Here is a 22,580-nt window from a genome sequence, read left to right as displayed (position 1 = left end):
AAATTCAAATCGACTAGCTTTAGATATCTATCATTTCAACGTTGTTGCTTTTGTCCGTCTTTTTAATTATTGTTGACATGTCAATTAATAAAGAGTTGATGTGCGACCTTTTTATAGATTTTAAATTATCGTAAAATTATCGAATCTGCATAATTGAAAATACATTATTCAAGTGTATAACAGCTGTAAAGGGGTATGCATCCTGTTTTTTTCGAATTCCTTTACTATTCATACCTTTCAGTATTAGTCGTATTCAATTATGATATGTGAGGTTTTTTTTTAGTGCATTGTCGTCATGAAAAAAAGCGGTCGTCAGGACCTGCCTGATGACATCAATTAGAAGGAACACATATTTTTGAAGGTCATTTAAAAAAAAGTCAAATATTGCGCAAAATATGTTTAACGTCTACACCCTTGTCATTTGAATTTTAGATATTCTATATGCTTGGCAACTCTCCGAGTTTTCTCGTCTGGATTGGTATTGTACGAAAAAAACGCAGTGTTTCTATTTTGGATTATACCTTCTCTATCTAATGATTTTTATGCCCGACCTACGAAAGTAGAGGGGCATTATGTTTTCTGGTATGTGGCTCCGTTCGTCCGTCCGTCCGTCCGTCTGTGGTTCCGTTTGTCCGTCCAGGTTAAAGTTTTTGGTCAAGGTAGTTTTTGATGAAGCTGAAGTCCAATCAACTTGAAACTTAGTACACTTGTTGCTTATGAGATGATCTTTCTAATTTTTAAGCCAAATTAGACTTTTGACCCCAATTTCACGTTCCACTGAACATAGAAAATGAAAGTGGGAGTTTCAGGTTAAAGTTTTTGGTCAAGGTAGTTTTTGATGAAGCTGAAGTCCAATCAACTTGAAACTTAGTACACGTGTTGCTTATATGATCTTTCTAATTTAAATGCCAAATTAGATAATTACCCAATTTCACGGTCCATGGAACATGGAAAAGGATAGTGCGAGTGGGGCATCCATGTACTTTGGACACATTCTTGTTTTTTCTGATGGATTATAGACTATCGACTTTTGTGATGATAGAAATACTGCTTTTGTCGTATTTTTGTAAAGTAATTTAAAAAGTGCTACATTGTATATTCTGAAATGATCCAGTAATCATAAAATGAAAGTATTGCGTCATTAGGAAACACACAAGCAAAAAATCACTAAATCACGGATTTTTCTTGGAGGAAAGAGGATTGTTAGTGAAAAAAAAAACATTTCAATCAACATCATTTTTAATATTAGCTTGGACATAGTGACATCTTTATTACTTTAATATTGTATTGTAAATTGTTTTAGAATGTGGCAATGGTTTTTATGGTTTTAATTGCAAAACACAATGTGCAACATGCTTCAACATGTCATGTGAGAGATTTGAAGGAAATTGCTCATATGGCTGTATTGATGGCAGATACGAAGGAGTGCGGTGCCAAACCTTAGGTATGCTTAGGTGATAAATGCAATTGATTGAGTTTTATACATTATATACTAGGTCTCGAAATATATATATATTGAAATTCGTTTAGTGATTTAGATTAACATTAACTTAATCCAAAATAACTATACAATATAAATAAAGTTAAAAAAAAATATAGAACATATATTTGTAATGAGTGAGAAACAGGATATAACGCAAGGCTTTTCCCATATGGTGCGCAGCGTACACATTATGTTCTTTATTGTTATTCAATATAATAATATTAATGTTTTATCAAGTGAATCTTTTTATTGATGGATTTTAAAACAATCTAGCTTTTTTTCCAAAAAAGTTGATGATTTTGGACGGTTGTAACTTTTAATAACTAATTATTTAGTGTTGTACTCTTTTATTATTTGTCTTCCAAACTTCATAAACTGTTTATATTAACCATAATATGCAAAACCTTAAAGCACATGTATATAATCATATAATTCATCAAAACAAATTTTACAGTTTACCGTTTTGGTGTTTACAAACACAACAATAGAGTACTAAATTTGAGTTTTACTATTATATCCACACCTTTAAAAGCGGGAGGTAGATTGGATTAGGAAATGAGTCGGTATTTTCCGTTCTTGCTTCTGTCCAAATTTCGTATCTGCAACTACCTCAAAACCCGTTTAAAATTGTTGTTAAAATTATGAAGAATTTTTCGAAAATAGTAGTTTGGATCTATTTTTGATGTCAGATGTTTAGTTTTTGTACCAACTGTTTGAGATATGCCAATTGCATCTGATTTTTACAGTTATTACAGTTATTATAGCCGACTATATGGTTGTTGAAATTCGAACGGTGTTCTAAAATTATGGCTTATATCAATTGCATTTAAATTATGGTTGCTGTTTTATTGTCATTGGGAATCATATCATAATATCGACTCATTTGTATATAAAACATATAGGTTTACATAAATGTAAAACAGTAATCATACAATTTTAGTGAATGGAGAGATGACCACAAGAGAAAACAATACCAGTGCATCAATAGGAGGAGGCATAGGGGCTGTGGGTGTTATCGTTGTTGTTGTAATAATACTAATTATTGTATACAGGTAAAGTATCTTGTCAATTGTTTAGATATTTGAAGTTGTTATATGCTTACAGTTAGACATCTGCTGTTGAACATTCCGGACGATCAAGTAAAATTTATTTCGAGTTTTTTTTTTTTATTATTTACTTAATTGATAAAAGGCGTAATTACTCTTTTAATCTTACTTACTGGTAAATTTCTTTCTCAGCACAATAGAGTGATATGAAAAATTATCCATAGATAATGCATTTGCCGTTGTCAATGAAATTAACAACGTCATCATAGGTAAAATTAGCGATAAACAGATTATCATTGGCCATCTCAACTCGATTGCATTTCTCACTTCCAACGTACCGGCTCAAGCGAGATCATCAATCTCGTTGAGAGGACAAACACTAATAAAATTAACGGTACCAACTTTCTTGCACCAGATGCGCATTTCGACAATACATGTCTCTTCAGTGATGCTCGTGGCCAAAATATTTGAAATCCAAAGCTTATATAAAAGATGAAGAGCTATAATCCAAAAGGTAATTTATGATTACATTTGCAACTTAATCATTTCTAGTATATGCACTGTAATCATAAAGAAATTTTTACTACAATAAGCATGTAATAAGTAGATTGTAGAAATCAAGATAATTTTGAATAACTTGTTTTTGTCTATAATAAAGTACATCGAATAGTTAACACAAAAAGTAATAAATGAAGGTACTAACTTAGTAATCAAAAACTGTTTAAAAAAACTAATTCAAACTTTGCAATAATAGTATATATATAAAGATTAAAAGAAGCGTGCAAACACACACAAACAAATAATAATAATAATAAAAATAATAATGTTTAAATAGAAATAGGTAGAACTACACAATACATAATGCTAAATTACGACAATCAATATTTTACAAAATACTTAAAAAGTAAATCTTAAAATGAGCATCACATCAAATCGTATCATACTTACATACATTTACTGTTGTGTCATTAATTTTATTTGTAGGCGACGATCTAAACCAAGAAAAGAAAAGAATATAAGAGATCAAAACGAAATAAGTAGAGGCGAGGAAAACACGTATTGCAGTGAGTATATACTGATATTTAGCTGAATATGTTAAATTTAACACAATATTAACATAATATCATTCGCATTTGAATATTGTTCTTGTTTAAATTGACAAATTAGATTTGGTTCACGACAACTGTAAGATTACTTTTTGAAAATAAACATGACACAATGTTTTTTTTTTTTTTTTATTTTTTTTATTTTGTTTGTCTTTGTTGAAGTGTTTTATCGTTCTTGTGGTTTTGTTTAAAGAGAAGGCGATTAATTTTAATCATCTATCTAAAAAGAGCATATTTAATATATACTAGTACATTCTCCACAAAATATTTTATCTTTATCAACAATTATGTTTTTTTCTGTTTACTTTAAGATCATAACATTGCACTTACGACGGATGACGTATGTCTTAATTTCGATAGTGTACAAGATACATCGAAGGAAAAGCCTCCCTTTGCTGGTAAAACAGAGAGTAAAACAAGTGTTATAGAAGTAATAGACGGATATCCAGAAGAGTATGACGAGGAAGAGGAAGGAAACGTTTATAATAATATACCTTCTGAACAAGAAATTACTCTATATAAAATACCTATAGCTGACCTAAAAAAAGTCATCAACGAGAAAAGAAAAGAAGAAGGTTTCAAGAATGAATACGAGGTACGGAATCAATTTTCTGGGTTACCCATTTCGAGATGATCTGTTTTCTATTGAATATCAAATTTCAGAAATTATATTTTTTCAATGTAAAGATAAATTCCTAATGTGTAATTTAGAATTCGAAAAACTTTGTTCATTGTTGAACATAAAAGAAATAAGGAAAATTATACTCCCACAGAAAACAAGAACAGTTACAAATACAGACATCGCAACGAACTTTAACAATAAATAGATTCAATAATCTATAAACAGGATGTATTAATATGATTAAATTTTACTTTTTTAGCTCTTACCTAAGGGACTTGTTCATGCTCATACTGAAGGTTCAAAAGAAGAAAACAAAATTAAAAATCGCTTTCTTACAACATGGCCATGTACGTATTGTCTCTTCATTATTTTTATACCTATAATCTGTATCGAACAATAGTCTTAAATGTAGGCACACATAGAATCTCTATAGAGTGGGTCTTTAAAAAGCTCACTGTTCATGTTCCTAAGTTTGCAAGACAAAAATGTTTTCTCATTTTGTTCTCCACTTTTACTTTATTTTATATAATTCAGTTTTATAATTTTTGATATTTTGATAAATGAATAAATTAATGAATGAATACCTAGATAAATAAATAAACAAGCATATAATTACTCTTAACTATTATAAATAAACATATTCATTTTACAATTTATAAGACATATATGTTTGCTACTCCTTATTTTTCTTCATTATTTTATCTTTTATATATTTATATTTTACTGAACGATCATGATGAATACATAAATAAAGGCAACAGTAGTATCTTATAATACTATTAACTAAATACTATATATACAAAACAAAAATGCAATGTGGACAAGTAAATAGTATAGCCTTAAAAAATTAGCTTAAAGAAAATTTTGTTTATTGAAAAAATAATATTTTATAAAATAAACCACTGCAAAGAGCGTACACCTGCTGGAACCCCTGGCTCCAACTACTAGAATGATTTTATAAGTTAACTTTCAGGTAATAAAAATATCTACCCAATCCATGCTACCTCAGATTAAGATTTTCTATTTTTTTTTCAAACTATTATTAATAATATTATATGTTTATAGAAGGATTCAAAATATCAACTTTATGTACTTGTCTCGATTTTGCTGATGTACTTTGAACTTATTTACTATTGTTAATATACATGTAGTTCTTTGCCAATAAACACATTACAAAAAAAAACCAGTAGTATACCCTGTTCAAAATTCATAAATCGATAGAGAAAAACAAATCCGGGTTACAAACTAAAACGGAAGGAAACGTATCAAATATAAGAGAACTTCGACACAACAGAGACACTACACCGAAATGTAAAACATACAGAAACGAACCATAATGTAACAATAGGCATTTGCCTGACTTGTTACAGGACATTTTTTAAGAAAATATGGTGGGTTGAACCTGGTTTTATGGCATGTCAAACCTTCCGCTTTAATGGCAGTGTTAATTATAACATTAAAATGACAACATTACACGACAGGACTACAATAAATAAATGGGAGAAAATATAGGACAGAGAAACAAACGAATAATAGCGACAATGAATACATTAATACATGAAAACACAAATAAACTAATAAATTGATAAATAGAGCTATCCCTGAATGTTCTGACTATACAATTTGACTATTCGAAATGTAAAATTTCCAATGTAAGTGTTTAATTATGTCATGTGTATAAAAAAATTTAGTGTTACATGTACGTTTTGGTGTACGTAAATATTGTAAAAACCTTAATTTTTTTCTTGTAGATGACCACTCAAGGGTTGTGCTGACTAGAGATACCAAATATGATTACATAAACGCTAGTTACATTGATGTAAGATAAGTTCCCTTTATATAACTTTTTTATAACGTTTTTATTGTCAAATAAATTAAAAAAAATAAAAGTATAATACATATTTCAGAGTCCATAACATCTATTCATGCAATGAAGGCATTTAGTTGAAACATTAGGGCGCCTGATACTTTATTTGTACATTATTACATTATACTTGAAGAATTACATGTCATTGACATCGTTTGTTTTTACTAAGTGCAGAATTGCATAGCTGGTAGTACTGGAGGAGACACCTTATTCTATTGACGCAATCGATTTCCGTCCTTTTGGAGTTCATGCGCTTGCCTCTTTTTATTTTCTTAATTGATCTTCTTAACTGATTATGAGATTTAAATATCGGTAAGCTAATTAATATTGTTGAATTTACAACCATGCCTGAAAGTGGAATGAATTATATTAAAGTATTGACAGTGTAGTTAATAAAAAAAAAGTTTTTATTGTCATTCTGCTTCTAACAATATCCAGCCTTTTTGATTTCAGAGCTATAACAAAGAAAAGGCATACATAGCAACACAAGGTTCGTTTATCATGTTTATATTAATAGTTTTATAATAGAAAAGGTAGATTTGCATTCAATTTAAGTCAATATTTTTTTTATATTTAATGTCTGTTTAAAACATGTTAAACTGGCCGGTTTTTGACTAAAATTAAAAAAGTGCCTTTTACAGCCAATAGGGCATTATCAAATTTTAGTTGGTTCATAAAATATTTTCTTTGCTTAGTAGCAAATGCTATAGAATATAGTTTAAATTGAAGCTTCTATCATTATGACTTATATATTTATGTCGGATAGGGGTTCGGTAGCATTATTCAGGTTCAAACTGAACAAATGATATACTATGCATTTTCTACTTTTGTTTAATTCCTTTAACGCTTTTTGTTTTGTTCGTAGGTCCAAAAACGAATACCATCAGAGATTTCTGGCATATGATATGGCAGGAAAATGTTTGCAAAATAGTGATGGTAACGCAACTAGAAGAGGGGAGAAGGGTATGCTCTTCTATTAATATTACTAATTTCAGTCACATTATATTTTAAGCCCCATGCATAAGATGTTTTGAGTTAAAAGTCATCAATGTGTATTGAGGTTCTCAGATAGTTGAATGAAAAAAAATATACATTCAAAGTAGGAGCCTAATCTAATGCTGATGCAACCGATCGCAGTATATAATGGCGTTGGTTTCAACCCCTTAGTAAACATGGACGTTTGTTACCTTCCTAATTTTTTTAGGATACTTCTGTTGTCTTAATTCATAGTAACATCATATGTGACCTTTTGTACCAAAGTGTCCAGATTATATCTATTAACGTAATTATTAATCACATACGCAGCTCAATGTAAACGGTTTCCTCAGTAGTCATAAATGTCCAATTTGTGGGGGCTAATTAGTATAAATAATCGTTCTATGACTGATCGATTTTCCTTCCCTTAGACAGTTTTACGCTTGATGCAAGCAATAGAAATAACGTCTCCCCTCACATAGTGACGTCGCTGATAACTTCTCCGCAGTTATTGTGACGTCGCTGAGAATGCATGCCCTCGTTTAATTGTATTGATGCGATAATTACGCAGCAACTAACCACGGTGATTTTGGCGCAGGGAATAAAGACCATGGCTCTTATCATCCCTCCATCCACCTGTATGATATATTCATGACATTCAATTATACAAGGCGAGGCGTGTCGGTTTTTGTGCTTGTATTGACAGGACAGACAGATTCATAGACATCGATGCACATGTCATTGTCAGTCTTTCAGTCGGTTCTAAGACTAATAGACTATGGTAAATTAAGTATTGTTGACACATAGCGCTTGCAGTAAATCAATGTTCAGTAGCACTTTATATAATTCAGAATGTGTTAACGTATAAAATGTAAATATCAACTGAATGAAAATTCTGAATTTAGTATGAACAGATCCTAAATGTCCTACCAGTTTTATTGTCTCGTAGTAGTGTGTTCAACTCCAGTGCAGTTGGTTGGGGGTTTGAACCCCGGCCGAGGCATATAAAAAGAGAATTGCTATGTTTGTTTTCCGCTAAGCACATGCCATTAATGAGTAGAATGCAAAACTGGTCAATTCGGAGTCGGAATCATGTGTCCGAGTAAAGTGATAAGTTTCATGTGGACTGTTACATTGTGAATTAGCACGTTTAAAAATCGGGTTCAGCATGACAGGATGCTTTACTTGTGGTATTTCTTGTTTGTAAGTATCTTCTTTATTGACAACAAAAATTATACCAGTGGTAAACTTGTGTTTCATAAAGACATTACACCGATAAAAACGAAATTGCCTAATTAAGAAGATCATCAAGAAATAATTTAATATATAAATTAAGACGACCGATCGTACAGTGCAGAGTCTTCTTTGTTTGAGTATGTTTTTCTTACAAATTGAATAACAATTCTTTTTAAAACTGACTAATGCAAGGGTTAATAGGTGTGTGAAAATAAAACATAAGTATCTAGTCTCTGATTTATTTAAGTTTTAATGCATCGGTGTACAGTGCATATCATAGCATTAGTCAAAAATCTTAATTGTATATGTAAATATTATCTTCATGTCACATGTCTTTTTGAACTTTTGTATTTCAGAAAAAATGTGAGCAATACTGGCCTGAATCTGTCGATAAAGCAACCATTGTAGACAACTTTAGACTTACAATGACCAAGGAGAAGTATCATACAGTTTTTGTGTACAGAATATTTGTTGTTTACAATAAAACGGTAATTTTAATTCAATAATTTCAATTAACATAAAAACGTTGGTAAAGTTCATGCAATAAGTTTTACATTGATATTCATTTGAGGTCAAGACGTAGCTTCACTTTGACAGCAACATTATGTCAGTAAATGTTACTGATTTAAAAGAGTTTCGAAAACAAGCAAACTTTCAATTTAATCTCACCTTAAACTCAGCGTATATCACAAATAACTCAATGTAAAAATATCGGAATGAGACTGTCATTAAAGTGAGAGGGTTAGCGCTATAGAACCAGGTTTAATCCACCATTTACTACATTTGAAAATGCCTGTACCAAGTCAGGAATATGACAGTTTTTGTCCATTCGTTTTTTGATGCGTTTTGTTATTTGATTTTGCCATGTGATTATGGACTTTCCCAATTGATCTTCCTCTAAGTTCAGTATTTTTGTGATTTTACTTTTCACATAAACAGATTCCCGGATTTGTATGCATTACGGTTTATGAAATACAAACGAAGAGAACACACCTGAATTAGAAATATTCAGAAAGAGAAGGTATCCATACATGTATCAAAAAACGAGTATTTTCCTATTTCTGTATATGCTAATAAACAATAATGTAGTGTTTACTGCTTAAAAATATATACACGGTATTGAAGAACAAAAAATATACTAAGCTCAAATTTAATGTTCTAACTCCTTATAATTGTAGAACAAGCAAGAAAGGGAAGTTCATCAATTTCATTTCACTGAATGGCCAGATCATGGTGTTCCAGATAGCGTTAAACTGGTCACATTTTACAGGAAAGTGAAAAGCGTTACATGTGATACGAATGGTCCAATGGTTGTCCACTGCAGGTAGAAACATATACGATATAATACCAAAGTATGAGAGTTATCCCAACATCTGATTTTCGTTTGAGTGGATATATTTTTCAGTCATTATAGTCATGAATTATAGTACATCTCATATCTTAATTCAGATATACATGTATATGTGTTTGCAGGATTTTTTTCCGACTAAAAGACAACCATTTCGTAAAGTACGCATACGGAGAAAGTGCGTATGATTATTCCCTTAAAAACGACGTTGCAATCAGTGTTTTCATATCATATATCCCATTTAACGACACTACTAAAGTAGGAGGTCGGGTTCAAATCTTACTATTTTACTAGATATTGGCGCAAATGACCGACTTATAACTAAATCTATGACAAACGTGATAAGCTCAACTTAATATTTGTCAATTTCTCATTATTCCTTTGAAGTGCTTGCGGCTTCCGAAGTTTTATGTGATATCGTAATTTGTCGTGTAAGTCATTTAACAGAATTCTACTATCGATAAATTGATGTCGAATTAATAAATATTGCCTTCAAAAGTGACATATTGCACTCCAGCATTCAGAGTAAACTAATCTGTTAATTTATCAAATAATAAAGAGAATTTTAGAAGGTTTCCATTGTGCAATTTTAGGGCCTTAAAATGTATCCCTCTCTTCAGTTGTATGATAGAATTCTGATTTATGAGTTTGACTGTCCCTTCGGTATCTTTCGTCCCGCTTTTATATGTATCATGTTTTTTTAGCGCTGGAGTTGGTAGGACAGGCACATTCATAGCTGTGGATGCTCTTTATGAAAACAGCAGGAATGTTGGTTTCATTGATATTATGGAATATGTGCAAATGATGAGAAAAGACCGCATGAATATGATTCAAACACATGTATGTATGATTTTTGACAATACAAATATTAAATAAAAGTCATGGCATTTGAGAACACAATTTGAAAATGGTATAGATTCGTGCGACGTACACATTTTATTCCTTAGACCCTTAGTGGTTTGTTGCAAGATGAAGGACTTGCACGTCTGTGATAATAAACCTTGGTTTGACTATGTTTGTATAAAGTATGTTAAACATTCCCTCTTCAGAGGTAAATTGACAATATTCCACCATTAATTATTGTAAAATATCTGATGATATCTTGTTCAACAATATATTATCGATTTCAGTGCAGTAAACACTTGTATAACATGACCTTTTTTATATCTATAAACATGGTTAGATAATAGGCAGGTTTGCATCTACGTACTGCTGATAAAGCAATCTTTGAAAGAGTAAAAAAAGATTCATCACAGAAGCAAGTTTTATCACTAACAGTTCAATAGTTTGTTAATTATACAAAAGAGGAGATATGGTATGATTGCCAATGAGACAACTATCTACCAAAGTGAAAATGATGTAAATATAAGAAATGATAGGCAACCGTACGATGTTCATCAATGAGAAAAACTCAACCGCTTAGTTAATAAAACTAACGACTAAGTTTATAACAAAAGGTATTCGAAAAACAAATATGACGATAATGAACCAATGGCAACCAATGACATAATTGCTCTTGACTCATGACAGTCACATGAAAACATGTTGCGGAGTTAAACATGTTGTCATTCCCTCCATATTTTTTTATGTTTTTGCGTCAGCTTTTTAAATTGTAAAAAAAAGATTGTTGATAATGATAACTTAAGCGTGTAGACAAGATTTGAATTCCGTATTTCTAATATGATTCATCCTTTAATATTGTCATGTTAAATTTGCAGGAACAATATGAGATCGTGTTTGAAGCACTGCTTGAGTTATTTACTGTTCCAGATACGTCCATTCAAAAGAATGATTTCTGTGGACAACTTCTAAAGCAAGATGATAAAACTTTACCAAAAAATCAAACAATTTACAGTGAAGAGTTTCAGGTAACATATATTGTTATCACGACGTATTCTAAACAACCAGCATGCTTACATCTTAAGCGTCCCCAAAACATTTTTTTATAAATTAAAAAAAAATAAAAAATAAAAAATAACACATGCAAAAGTTGTCTTACATGTAACATTAACGTATCTTTAACGCATTGTGTGGCTATTTGTAGAAGATGTCGGATAATATTTAAGTATTGACACATCGTTTATTCTTATGTTACTTTGCAGTTTAATTGTACATACTAAGATGCGACTAGTTTGACTGTACTTGTGTTAAACTGGAAGACACAAAATATGCAATACATTATTGTTTGAATGAAAACTTACTATTGTTATGAAATTCATGTATATACTTTTGTTTGATAAGAGAGTTATATGACTATATATCGCATATATGCTTCTTATTATTTCATTTTCTCATTTTTACATTTTAGAGATTGCAGACGCTGAGACCATCATATTCTGCGAAAAGTTTTACTGCTGCAAATTCTAAAGAAAACAAAACAAAGAATTCTTCGACTGCTGTTCTTGCACGTAAATAGTTTTAGTACTAATACATTTTCTGATTGTTACCAAACGAGTGTGTTATCGTTAATTGAAAGCAATATTAATAACGATGAACATATTGTTTAGGTAAAAGTCATATAAAAACAATGTTATCAACAATATTTTATCTAGAAGAATGCAGTTATGTTTGCATACTATAGGACTCAGTACATGCAGTAAGTAAATTTCTTTCTATAAAAACGTCTAAATATTAATGAGTTTCCCTACTAAATTAAAGTATACGAATACAACAAATTATATTTTGGTAATATATAGATTAAAAAACAGAAACCAAAACAAGCAACGAGAATGACATTTATTTTTATTTTAAACATATGTAGACAACCAGTAGTTATAATGAAATGATCAGTTATACACAATCATTGATAATAATAGAATAAAGAAACATGTATTAAAGATATCTATGACAATATTTTGCAGCTACAAACCAAATTTTCAAATAGGATTCAACGAACGGAAATATCCACTACATGGTTTATGTAACTGAATGTACAAAATTACGTTGAAATATATGGTGTCAACGATTAAGATTAAACTTTTGTATTATGCAATACATCAAAAAAAAAAAAAAACTTTGCAAAATATACAAAATTAACTCTTTAATTGTCGTTGGATCCTATAGCTATTGGATGCAATGTTGTTATTACATGCACTAGAATATAGTATAGTTTTTTTTTTAATGATATGTTGCAGATGACAATTACAGGCCTTACTTAATGTCTTATAGTAAAAGCGGAAGTGACTACATCAACGCCGTGATAATTCCAGTGAGTTTAATTTATTTAAAAAATCTTCTCCATTACTACATTATAAGTGAGGATCTCAACGTCCAATCGAGTACCCGATCATCGCGCGGAAGTATTAAGTACAGAAAACTAAAATAAAACTTGATTAATAGGTTGGCGGTTTAGAAATTATCATCTGCAAAAAACATAAGGAGATCAAAGACTATTCAATTGTATCTTTAAATGAAATTCCATTTAGTTAGGTATTTGCAAAAACAATACACACAATTAAAATAGATTCCCGTAAAAGTATGAGTTACTATAGGTCATAATCTTGATAAATGTTAGAGACTATTCATCATCACAAATTCAAATAAAATTATTGTGACTTCAAATCTTATTTCAGCCTTTTATCTTGATATATACATGATATATTTGAATTATTTTATTATAGGGCTATGCAGCTGATAGTAAAATGTTCGTAACACAGTGCCCACTTGTTGAAACTGTAATTGATTTTTGGATAATGATGTATGATCACAGTTCCAGAATAATTGTTTTGTTAGATCCCGAAAATAAGGTAAGATTAATGTTTTGTTACTTCGGATATCATTGAGTATCTAGTAATAGTGATCTTACGAAAAACCTCTTTGTCTAGCTGATGTCATCATTGTAATGTTGACTTGCTTTCTAAGAAAAAGAAATTAAGCAATTCACTGGTATCACAACTGGTATCGACATACTATTTCGATATTTAAGTGTTGACTTTGGACCTGCTTCTCCTTATGAGAGGTTTTAATAATATAATTATAAATATTCATAAAGAAAAAAAACATTTAGAAAATACATTTTGAAAGCGAAGATTTCCGAAACTTTCGAGAGTAAGAATAGGAAGTGAATACAAATTGTCGCAAATATGTTTCAATGGGATATACATGTAATTTGTATAAAAACAACAACGTTATAATGATATTGAATTGCTCCTCTGACACAGAATATCTAAACAAAAAGTTGTTGCACAGTGCTAAAGAAGCTTGTATCCTGTTTTTTTTAGAATTTACGGCTACATTTTATTTCTTTCCAGGGTTCTCCATTATGGTTAGACAAGAAAGAGATGCTTCAGTTCGATGATTTCAGTATTGTAAAAGAAACTGAAAATGCACCAGAAGAGCTTCAGCTAACTTTACATCATACAGTAAATACAATCCTACAAGTTTATACAATTACTCAATTCAGTAAATTACACCATTTTGAATTTGTACAGAATTTGGCAAACGTAACACATTTCTTGACTTCTCACAAGCTCAATGTTTATACCTTTTGAGTTTCATTTGTCGTAAAGAACGAGAAAAAATATTGTTAAACTTAATGAATATGAATATCTTACGACATACTAAACCGATATTTGGTCTTCAGCCGATGTTGAAAAGAAAAAAATAATTTATATTCGTCGGCAACAAATTCAATACTCGCGACATATTTCATGAACAAGGAACTCATCCTTATATTAACGTATTAATATAAACACGCCTCCTTCACATTCACACGCTTGAATATGTATATAATGTGTTTTATTTAATTTGTTATTGAGTGCAAACACGCGATTTCTAAATATAATGCTGTTCGTGTCTCAGACATGCATAACTTGAATTAAACTAGACTAAGTAATTTTGAACAAATCAATTTTTCAGATCAGTTAAATAATATCGCTTTAGTTTAAAATTTCTCCCAAAAATGTTTAACCAATTCAATTTAAAATCCTCTTGGAGTAAATCTACAAAACATTTTTTAGTTTTATATTCCTTTACAGAAAAATAAAGAACAAATCTCAATCAATGTGTTCACTGCTACGGATTGGACAATCAGTAATGCACCACCTTCACCAGAATATATTTTAGATCTTCTGCAGCGTGTACAAACCTGCTGGGAAACACACAAAGGTCCTATCACTGTAGTGTGTAGGTATGTCCATCAAAAACGTGTAGATTAATAAAGAAGGTTTACATTTAGATATGGAACTTTATCACATGACTACGTACTAGTCTTACTTTTCGAAAACCGTTCAAATTTCTTTAATTCATTTTAGTCTGAAAATCTAATAATAAAAACTATCGTGTCAAATTGTCAATATCAAAAAGTGGCATCATATACCAAGGGTTTATCACAAGGGAAAAACGGTAACAGTAAAGCATAAAACATACAGCACTACTATAATATGTAGAAATCATGATAACGACAGTTCAACACGAATCTTAACGTAAATCATCGTGTACTAAGCGTCCCTGTTCTACAAGTGTCGACAGCTGCCGAAGAGCAGGATATAAGCATGGGAATATTTGATAGTGTTAATCGTCACTCTTGTAATAACAAAGGGTTATCACCAAACGATAAAACGTGTTACTTCTTTTTTTATTAATCAAAATAATAACTGATTTTGCAATCGATTCTCAATATTTCAGTGATGGTTGTAGTAAGAGCGGATTATTTGTGGCATTGAAATTAATTTTGAAAAAAATGCAGATTGATGAGGAAATTGATATTTTCCAAGTAGTAAGAGAACTGCAAACGAGGAGACCAGAAATCCTTGTGGAATTTGTAAGTGTGTTTTGACGGGAAATTACTAAGTCTATGTTATATTTTTCAATCATTAGATATAACATTATTAAACATTGGCATTGTCCCATCATTTGACAACAAAATATGCTAATAAGAGATATCAGACAGTTTTGCATAGAATTGTTGATAGCTTTTTATTGTACCTTGGACATAATAATAACATACATTTACGAAGGAGATATATATATATATACTGAAGGTTAGATTTGCGTATAGTTGTAAATCTGAATGCAAGTTACCCCCTTTCAATGAAAAAAAACCAGCAACAATGAATCAAATCACTTATTAATGATTTCAAGAATCCAAATTACTGCAAATTTACCGTATGGTTTAAGCAAGTACATACAATTAATTAATGGACTCTTCCTACAACATGTACAACATAACATTTCATGACTGTAAAAAAAAAATCATCATCTTCAGATGAAAATTGCCCATTATAATTTATAACATTTACGAAATTGTGCCATATGTAAGTCTTACTTTATCAAAGTAAAAATTTATCCAAATAAGCAATCAACCACTGACTCAAATGTGTCCTTCGTATTGTTATTTGTCTTTAGTATTGTTATTTGTTCTCTTCCTTTATATGAATTATTCCCCGTGCTCTATGATTGATGTTTTAAGACATTCTGGATTATAACAAAGATTGACGGAAATGGCAATTTTCTTTAAAATATAATGAACTAGTATACATATTTTCCTTGTGCAAGATTTTCTGTGAAATACATTGTAATTCTTCCATTTAATGAAATATTGCATAAACATTAAGTGATTATATTCTCAGTTATAATTAGTGATTACATCCAATAGATAAAATATATGCTACAACAGTTACTGCATTCCATTAAATTAAACATATTGCCACATAAAATATGTATGCATGTATATATATATATAACTCGTCTAAACATCAACCCAACAATGTTAGATCTGTAAATTTGCTTTCGCAAATTTTTGGTTCTTCCCTCGCCGGGATTCGAACCCATGCTACTGTGATATCGTGACACCAAATCGCCTGCACTGCAGCCGTCCCGCTAGACCACACGACCACCTGGGCTCTCAAAAAAGAGCTTTCGATGGCCGTGTGTTACCTTTCCTCGTCAGTTTTAATCTAGCGGCGTACTACAGTACATGATATATAAGGCATGAAGATGTTATTGTTACAGATCAGCTAAATTTTCTATAGTAAAGGATCCTACAAATGAATGCAATATACAGTCACAGAAAATAATTATGTTTATAAGTACGTCTGAGTCAGTGACAACTCTACAACAGATGTATCCATCGGATCGCCATGAAGGATGGTGATACATGGCTGTGTACATAATGTATATACAACTCGTCTAAACATCAACCCAACAATGTTAGATCTGTAAATTTGCTTTCGCAAATTTTTGGTTCTTCCCTCGCCGGGATTCGAACCCTTGCTACTGTGATATCGTGACACCAAATCGCCTGCACTGCAGCCGTCCCGCTAGACCACACAACCACCTGGGCTCTCAAAAAAAGAGCTTTCGATGGCCGTGTGTTACCTTTCCTCGTCAGTTTTAATCTAGCGGCGTACTACAGTACATGCTATATAAGGCATGAAGATGTTATTGTTACAGATCAGCTAAATTATCTATAGTAAAGGATCCTACAAATGAATGCAATATACAGTCACAGAAAATAATTATATTTATAAGTACGTCTGAGTCAGTGACAACAGATCCATCGGATCGCCATGAAGGATGGTGATATATATATAAGTGCCTATAAATAGCAGCACATGTATATATATATATATCTACATTTATTCAGTCTTTAAAACCCGGTTGTTACCAACCTGTAAAGTTTGTTATTTTCAACGTTTTGAAGGATTAAATAATAACTCCTTTTAAATTATTAAATCCTTGACAACCACTGGGTTGATGCCACTGCTGGTGGAGATTTATTTCCCCGAAGGTAGCACCATCCCAGTAGTCAGTGCATTTTTGCTGACATGAATTATCATTGATATGGTTATATTTATTAATTAACTGTTTACAAAATATCGAATTTTTTGAAATACTAAGCGTTTTCTACTCCAGGCATAGATTAGCTTAGCTGGATTTGGCATAATAATTTTGGGAATTTGGATCCTCAATGCTCTTCAACTTCGTAATTCATTTGGCCTTTTTAACTTTTTTGGATTCGAGCGTCACTGATGAGTCTTTTGTAGACGAAACGCGCGTCTGGCGTATATACAAAATGTAGTCCTGTTATCTATGATGAGTTTATTTATTTGAAACCAGAAAACCCCAATATCTAATATTTCAAATGTGCTATTCTTCCTTCTTTTGAAAATTTATTTATTTTGCAGATGAGACATACACACCATTTTGTATAATGTTCTATATTTACCCTTACTTTTCTTTGTCAATTTTAGGATCAATACGAATTTTGTTACAAGTGTGTCAGAGTGCTACTGGAAGGAGATCCCAACGATTCACTGTATGCTAACACTTAGTCAATTCTAACAGTATAAATAGTTGTCAATACTTCATGTCATTGTCACCACAGTATTGTGTAAAAATTTTAACAATAGCATTCATATTCAAAACATTTATTGCAAAACCCTACCAACAATTTCAACAAATGCAATTCGTAGTGTTTCAAACGATCAACTCATTTTTCATTTATAAAAATCCAAAATACTCAATAATTTCACATTACAACAACAAACAGGAATCAAAACGTCCATCATTTGTCGTTCTGTTTCAATCACTTAACTCAATGTAGAAAATTTGTTGTTGTTAATGTAAAGAAGTTTTATTAAAATTTTATTAAAATCATTTAATTTAAAATGAGTGTCCATAAGATATGAACATAACATAAATTCATTGTTAAGAACCAACAATGCAGGTGATATATGTTGTGAGATATTAGAGAAGGGCACAAATTTCCTTGTTTTGTCTTGCTGTTACCTGCAATATATCGACACTTTACTAAGTTAATCATGATCTCCCAAAACGCATTACACCTTGAGAAGGAATTGGATAATTTATTGAACATTGTTTTCGTTTATTAAGGAAAATTCTGGTTTTTCCTCTTAGATTAAAACATTTGTTACGTTTAATTGTAGTAATGAACATGTTTTTTTTTCTAGCGGCCTATCCAAGTGATTAAGTCTTCAATACTTAGTATTAAAATTCTACTTTCATTTGTCTATACAGAAACAAATGCCATATTCAAATGTCAACCTCTTTTGTTATGTTTTTCTGTTTCTTATCTTTTATATTGATTGATTTATTATTTATATAGTTTGTGCACTGTTTTGTTATTTGTTCTATCGACCTAAAAGTTCAAACTGTATTTAAATGCTACAATCACAGATTGAATCATTTGCTCTGAATTATATTTGCCTCGCATTTGAATGTATGTAAAAAGCAAGTCATTTGGTGATTACACTAGCGTTGTAAATAAATTACCGCTGATATTTTGACCTACTATTATTGGATTTCAATAAGGAAACGACAAATTGTTTAGACCAAATAAAGGATTGCTGTATACTTATCACAACGGAAGTCTTAAAATAGATTGTTTTTCTTAGTGTCCTCCTCTATTTGGGTTTTACTTTGAACCTATTATCACGTCTTATTCACAAAGCAGATATATAATTCCGATACACAGTTAGCAGTGGTATTACATTCCTTTATACATACAACAGATTTTATTAGACCAATACATTGATGATGAACGATAAGTATGAAGTCATAAAACACATTGAAAGCTTACAAGTTGCAGGTTCTAAATGTTGAAGACTTGATCACTTTTTTGGCCATAAGTCTAAATACCACATGTTAAGAAAGTCGGTAAGATTAATTTGTTACACAGTGTTCTATTGACTTAATACGATATATATTGGTTGGTAAATAATATGTGGCGATGCGAGCTTTGCACTCACTCAAATTAGATTTACTGACCCGATATATCGTATAAAGTCACTAGCACACCATATACAATGTTACTAGTTAATCTTACCGATAAGATTTTAAAGCCACTGAAATTTTGTATTTGAAATCTGTTTTTTCTATATTGAATACTTTTGAAAAAACGGTATAGATATGTCTTTAATTAGTTTGTCCCGAGTCAATAACTTTTTAAGTGGTTGGCATGTGTCATATCTAATAAATATTTTTGCATCTGTATATTGTTGAAGACTAAGCATGCCCTATAAACATGTGCTTTAGATAATTTAATCAACAGATTGCTCTCTTGACACTAAAAGTTAACCTACATCTGCTTTGATTATATAGTATGAACTGGGAAATTTATTTATTACTAGCGTTTTCATCATCTAAAAACTGTTATTATTCGTTTTATACACTTGAGTCACCCACGTAGCAGAAATTACATGCTTATGATACATTTTACATGTTTGGAAAAAATATTTTATTCATTTTCATAAAGCATTTAAAGTACAAATATGGTTGTGTCACATTATAAAACGTATGTACACCAGCAGGGAGATATATACTCTGACTTTGAGATTTATTATATGCACATGCCACGGTTGAAGGCAGCATTGTGATTTAAACGAACAATGTGTAATTGTAGAACGTGATGTACAACGTTGTAATATAAAAGGTGGAATCACTTTTTATTTTTTCTGTGGGGCCGACTTTAAGAAGACTCTGTTTCATTTTGTCTTATCTCAACTGCAGAGTTTTTGTTTCGATTTTTTTTTGTTTGCTCACACGATCATGTTTTTCTCCAATTGTTGATAACGTATTAACACTAAATACATGTGATGTTTGTACTGATTGATATTTTAGTCTTGAGCTTCATGTGTTTTTTTGTAATTTGTTTTGAACTAGCTCTCATACATAAAAACCACTTTCATACAAGTGAGAAGTTTAGCTAGCTATAAAACCAGGTTCAATCCACCATTTTCTACATTAGAAAATGCCTGTACCAAGTCAGGAATATGACACTTGTTATCCATTCGTTTGATGTGTTTGGACTTTTGATTTTGCCTTTTGGTTTTAGACTTTCCTTTTTGAATTTTCCTCGGAGTTCAGTATTTTTGTGTTTTAACTTTTAACTGAATGTTTTGGAAAATTGCCTCATTGGCAATCATGCCACATCTCTGTATTTTTGATGTTTTAAATGAAACATTTTTCAATTGTAAACAATTAATCGCCACTGAATGAGGGTCGATAAACACAGATGTTAGATGTCCCGAATGATACTCCCGAGAACAAAACAAATGGCAAGCAACGCATACACCATCTCATGACATTACAATTGCAGATACTACATGTTTTCTAAACAATTTAATTTAGATATCCACCTCAGATGTTTTTGAAAGTATTTCAGAGTTTCATCTTCTATATTATGCGTCACAATGCTCGAATACATATCAGAAAGGGATAAGGACAATATCAATTAAGGTTAATGTTCAGAGGAGATATTGAAAAAAAAATACATTATTTTACAAAGTTTTGTTATTTCCTATGGTTATTAGACAACCCCACCTTCCACACTTCCGTAAAAATTTGAACCTATCCTAGATAAAAGAGAGCTTAGCTTTTAAATCTTATTGTGTAGGACAATTTTCAAATAGATGTCTTTTTAAAACATTATAAACAACAGTGATTAAATTTGTTCCATGCCAGATGATATTCAGATTAGTATATTTTTGTAACAAGGCTCCAATAACATGACTAAGTATCTTGAATCAAAAATAAATAATTAAAATAGTTATATTAACACTTTTTCTGAGGAATAATAATTTGAACACCTTTTGTTTCTATTGAGGCTTAAGTTTCTACCTATCTGTTGCTCATGTGGCATTCTATAAAACTTTGTATAAAAACAAAATATGATTATTATATATTTTTTTGTAGTTAACGCTGATCTGTGTTTGTATTTATATCCTCTTCATTAATTCTCTCCTTGTCTCTCGCAAACGCATGACTTTGTAACGTGTTTTATCATCGGTTCTACATTCCCAAGTTAATAAAATTTTAAAATATTTGAATCAAATCTTTAAAAAGAATGGCGAAAAAATACCAGAGTGGCATCCAAACTCACAAAAGTCGAAAATAAAATGACAACGCCTTGACTCTTATCCATTCTTAACCACGCCACATAGCTATGTTTGCTGGTTGTTATAATAACTTAATTCGATAGAGTCTGGTAGCATAAAATTGATCATTTATATTCGTTCAATATAATCGATCTAAATTATACATGTCCACTGGAAGGAGTCAAATTTAAATGCTGTATCAAGATACCCATATCAAAATCGTACATATTTGTAGTATTCAAGCAAAACATTTACACAACGTATTTAAAAGTAATTCGTTGTTATTGATATTACAAAAGTCATAATAAAGTGGTCCTCACTCTACATTTTTGCTTGTGAATTAAACTTATGAAGCGTAACACACACGTTTATCCTGCAATTAAGTCATTATGCAGTTTAGAGTTTTAAAAGGTACCTTTAAACACTAAATATTTCTTCAAATCTAGAGGTTTTAACCTGAAAAATTAATAGTCAAACGAATACAGTCATTAATAGGATAGGAGTTCCTTTCTTTTGACAAGTTTCAATATAAGTTCTGTTTAGTGTTTACTCTTTTTTTAAGAATTTAAAACGACACATTTGTTTTAGCCTTTTATTTTTGGGATAACTTTATCAAGGATTCCAGTATGACTTTTCTCTAGGCAATTTATTTTTTCTCTATCCAATTTATGTTTCAAAAAAAATTATGAAGGCATTCGTTTAGTATTTTGTGTTTAATATATAGTTGAATGGATCACTATTTACAATTTAAAAAAAGGAAAATAATGATTTAAGAAATAGAATAAATATGTTAATTCTTTCAAAACGTCGTCTTCTCCAGCATACCATAATCACTACACTACAAACTCCTCAGAGTCTGAATTGACCAGTTTTTGTGCTCGACCAGTAAAATCGAGCACACATTTTACTCGACTAGTCTCGACATTGTCTCGACTGTACTTAACTGTACTTAAGTGTACTCGACTAGGTCTCGACTTTACTTAATTAGTCTGATTCAGTACTTGATGATCTTTGTGTAGTCTGAAATGGTCTTGACCAAGGCTCGACCTGTCTCGACCTG

General features: G+C 30.9%; 2 protein-coding genes across 2 annotated transcripts in view; both read left to right on the top strand.

Annotated features, from left to right (window-relative positions):
* The window catches only part of LOC143045433 (uncharacterized), a 35,365-nt gene extending 32,826 nt beyond the window's left edge, over positions 1-2,539 (top strand). Inside the window, exons 6-7 of the mRNA XM_076218341.1 lie at positions 1,304-1,444; positions 2,424-2,539. Of these exons, the coding sequence (XP_076074456.1) occupies positions 1,304-1,444; positions 2,424-2,539 (257 nt within the window). The remainder of the gene's footprint in view (positions 1-1,303; positions 1,445-2,423) is intronic.
* A 979-nt stretch (positions 2,540-3,518) lies between these two features.
* LOC143084974 (receptor-type tyrosine-protein phosphatase S-like) lies at positions 3,519-18,599 on the top strand. Its single transcript, XM_076261081.1, has 17 exons — positions 3,519-3,593; positions 3,947-4,230; positions 4,517-4,604; positions 6,009-6,076; positions 6,578-6,614; positions 6,990-7,087; positions 8,692-8,823; positions 9,514-9,659; positions 10,388-10,523; positions 11,402-11,551; positions 11,992-12,091; positions 12,818-12,891; positions 13,304-13,429; positions 13,934-14,044; positions 14,660-14,811; positions 15,309-15,444; positions 17,876-18,599. The coding sequence occupies exons 6-17, from the start codon at positions 7,025-7,027 to the stop codon at positions 17,954-17,956; spliced, it is 1,407 nt and encodes a 468-aa protein (XP_076117196.1). The 5' UTR covers positions 3,519-3,593; positions 3,947-4,230; positions 4,517-4,604; positions 6,009-6,076; positions 6,578-6,614; positions 6,990-7,024; the 3' UTR covers positions 17,957-18,599.
* The last annotated feature ends 3,981 nt before the right edge of the window (positions 18,600-22,580 follow it).

Source organism: Mytilus galloprovincialis, chromosome 1 (assembly GCF_965363235.1).
Source record: "Mytilus galloprovincialis chromosome 1, xbMytGall1.hap1.1, whole genome shotgun sequence".
NCBI lineage: Eukaryota > Metazoa > Mollusca > Bivalvia > Mytilida > Mytilidae > Mytilus > Mytilus galloprovincialis.
The sequence above is the reverse complement of the archived record's forward strand: the minus strand, read 5'-3'. Positions and strand labels throughout refer to the sequence as shown.

What these genes read in the sequence shown, in the direction of transcription:
- LOC143084974 (XM_076261081.1), top strand. Translation starts at nt 7,025, where the DNA reads ATGATATGGCAGGAAAATGTTTGCAAAATAGTGATGGTAACGCAACTA. An exon ending in AGCTAACTTTACATCATACA is followed by an intron (nt 14,045 to 14,659) that starts GTAAATACAATC and finishes ATTCCTTTACAG; the next exon opens with AAAAATAAAGAACAAATCTC. An exon ending in CAGAAATCCTTGTGGAATTT is followed by an intron (nt 15,445 to 17,875) that starts GTAAGTGTGTTT and finishes TGTCAATTTTAG; the next exon opens with GATCAATACGAATTTTGTTA.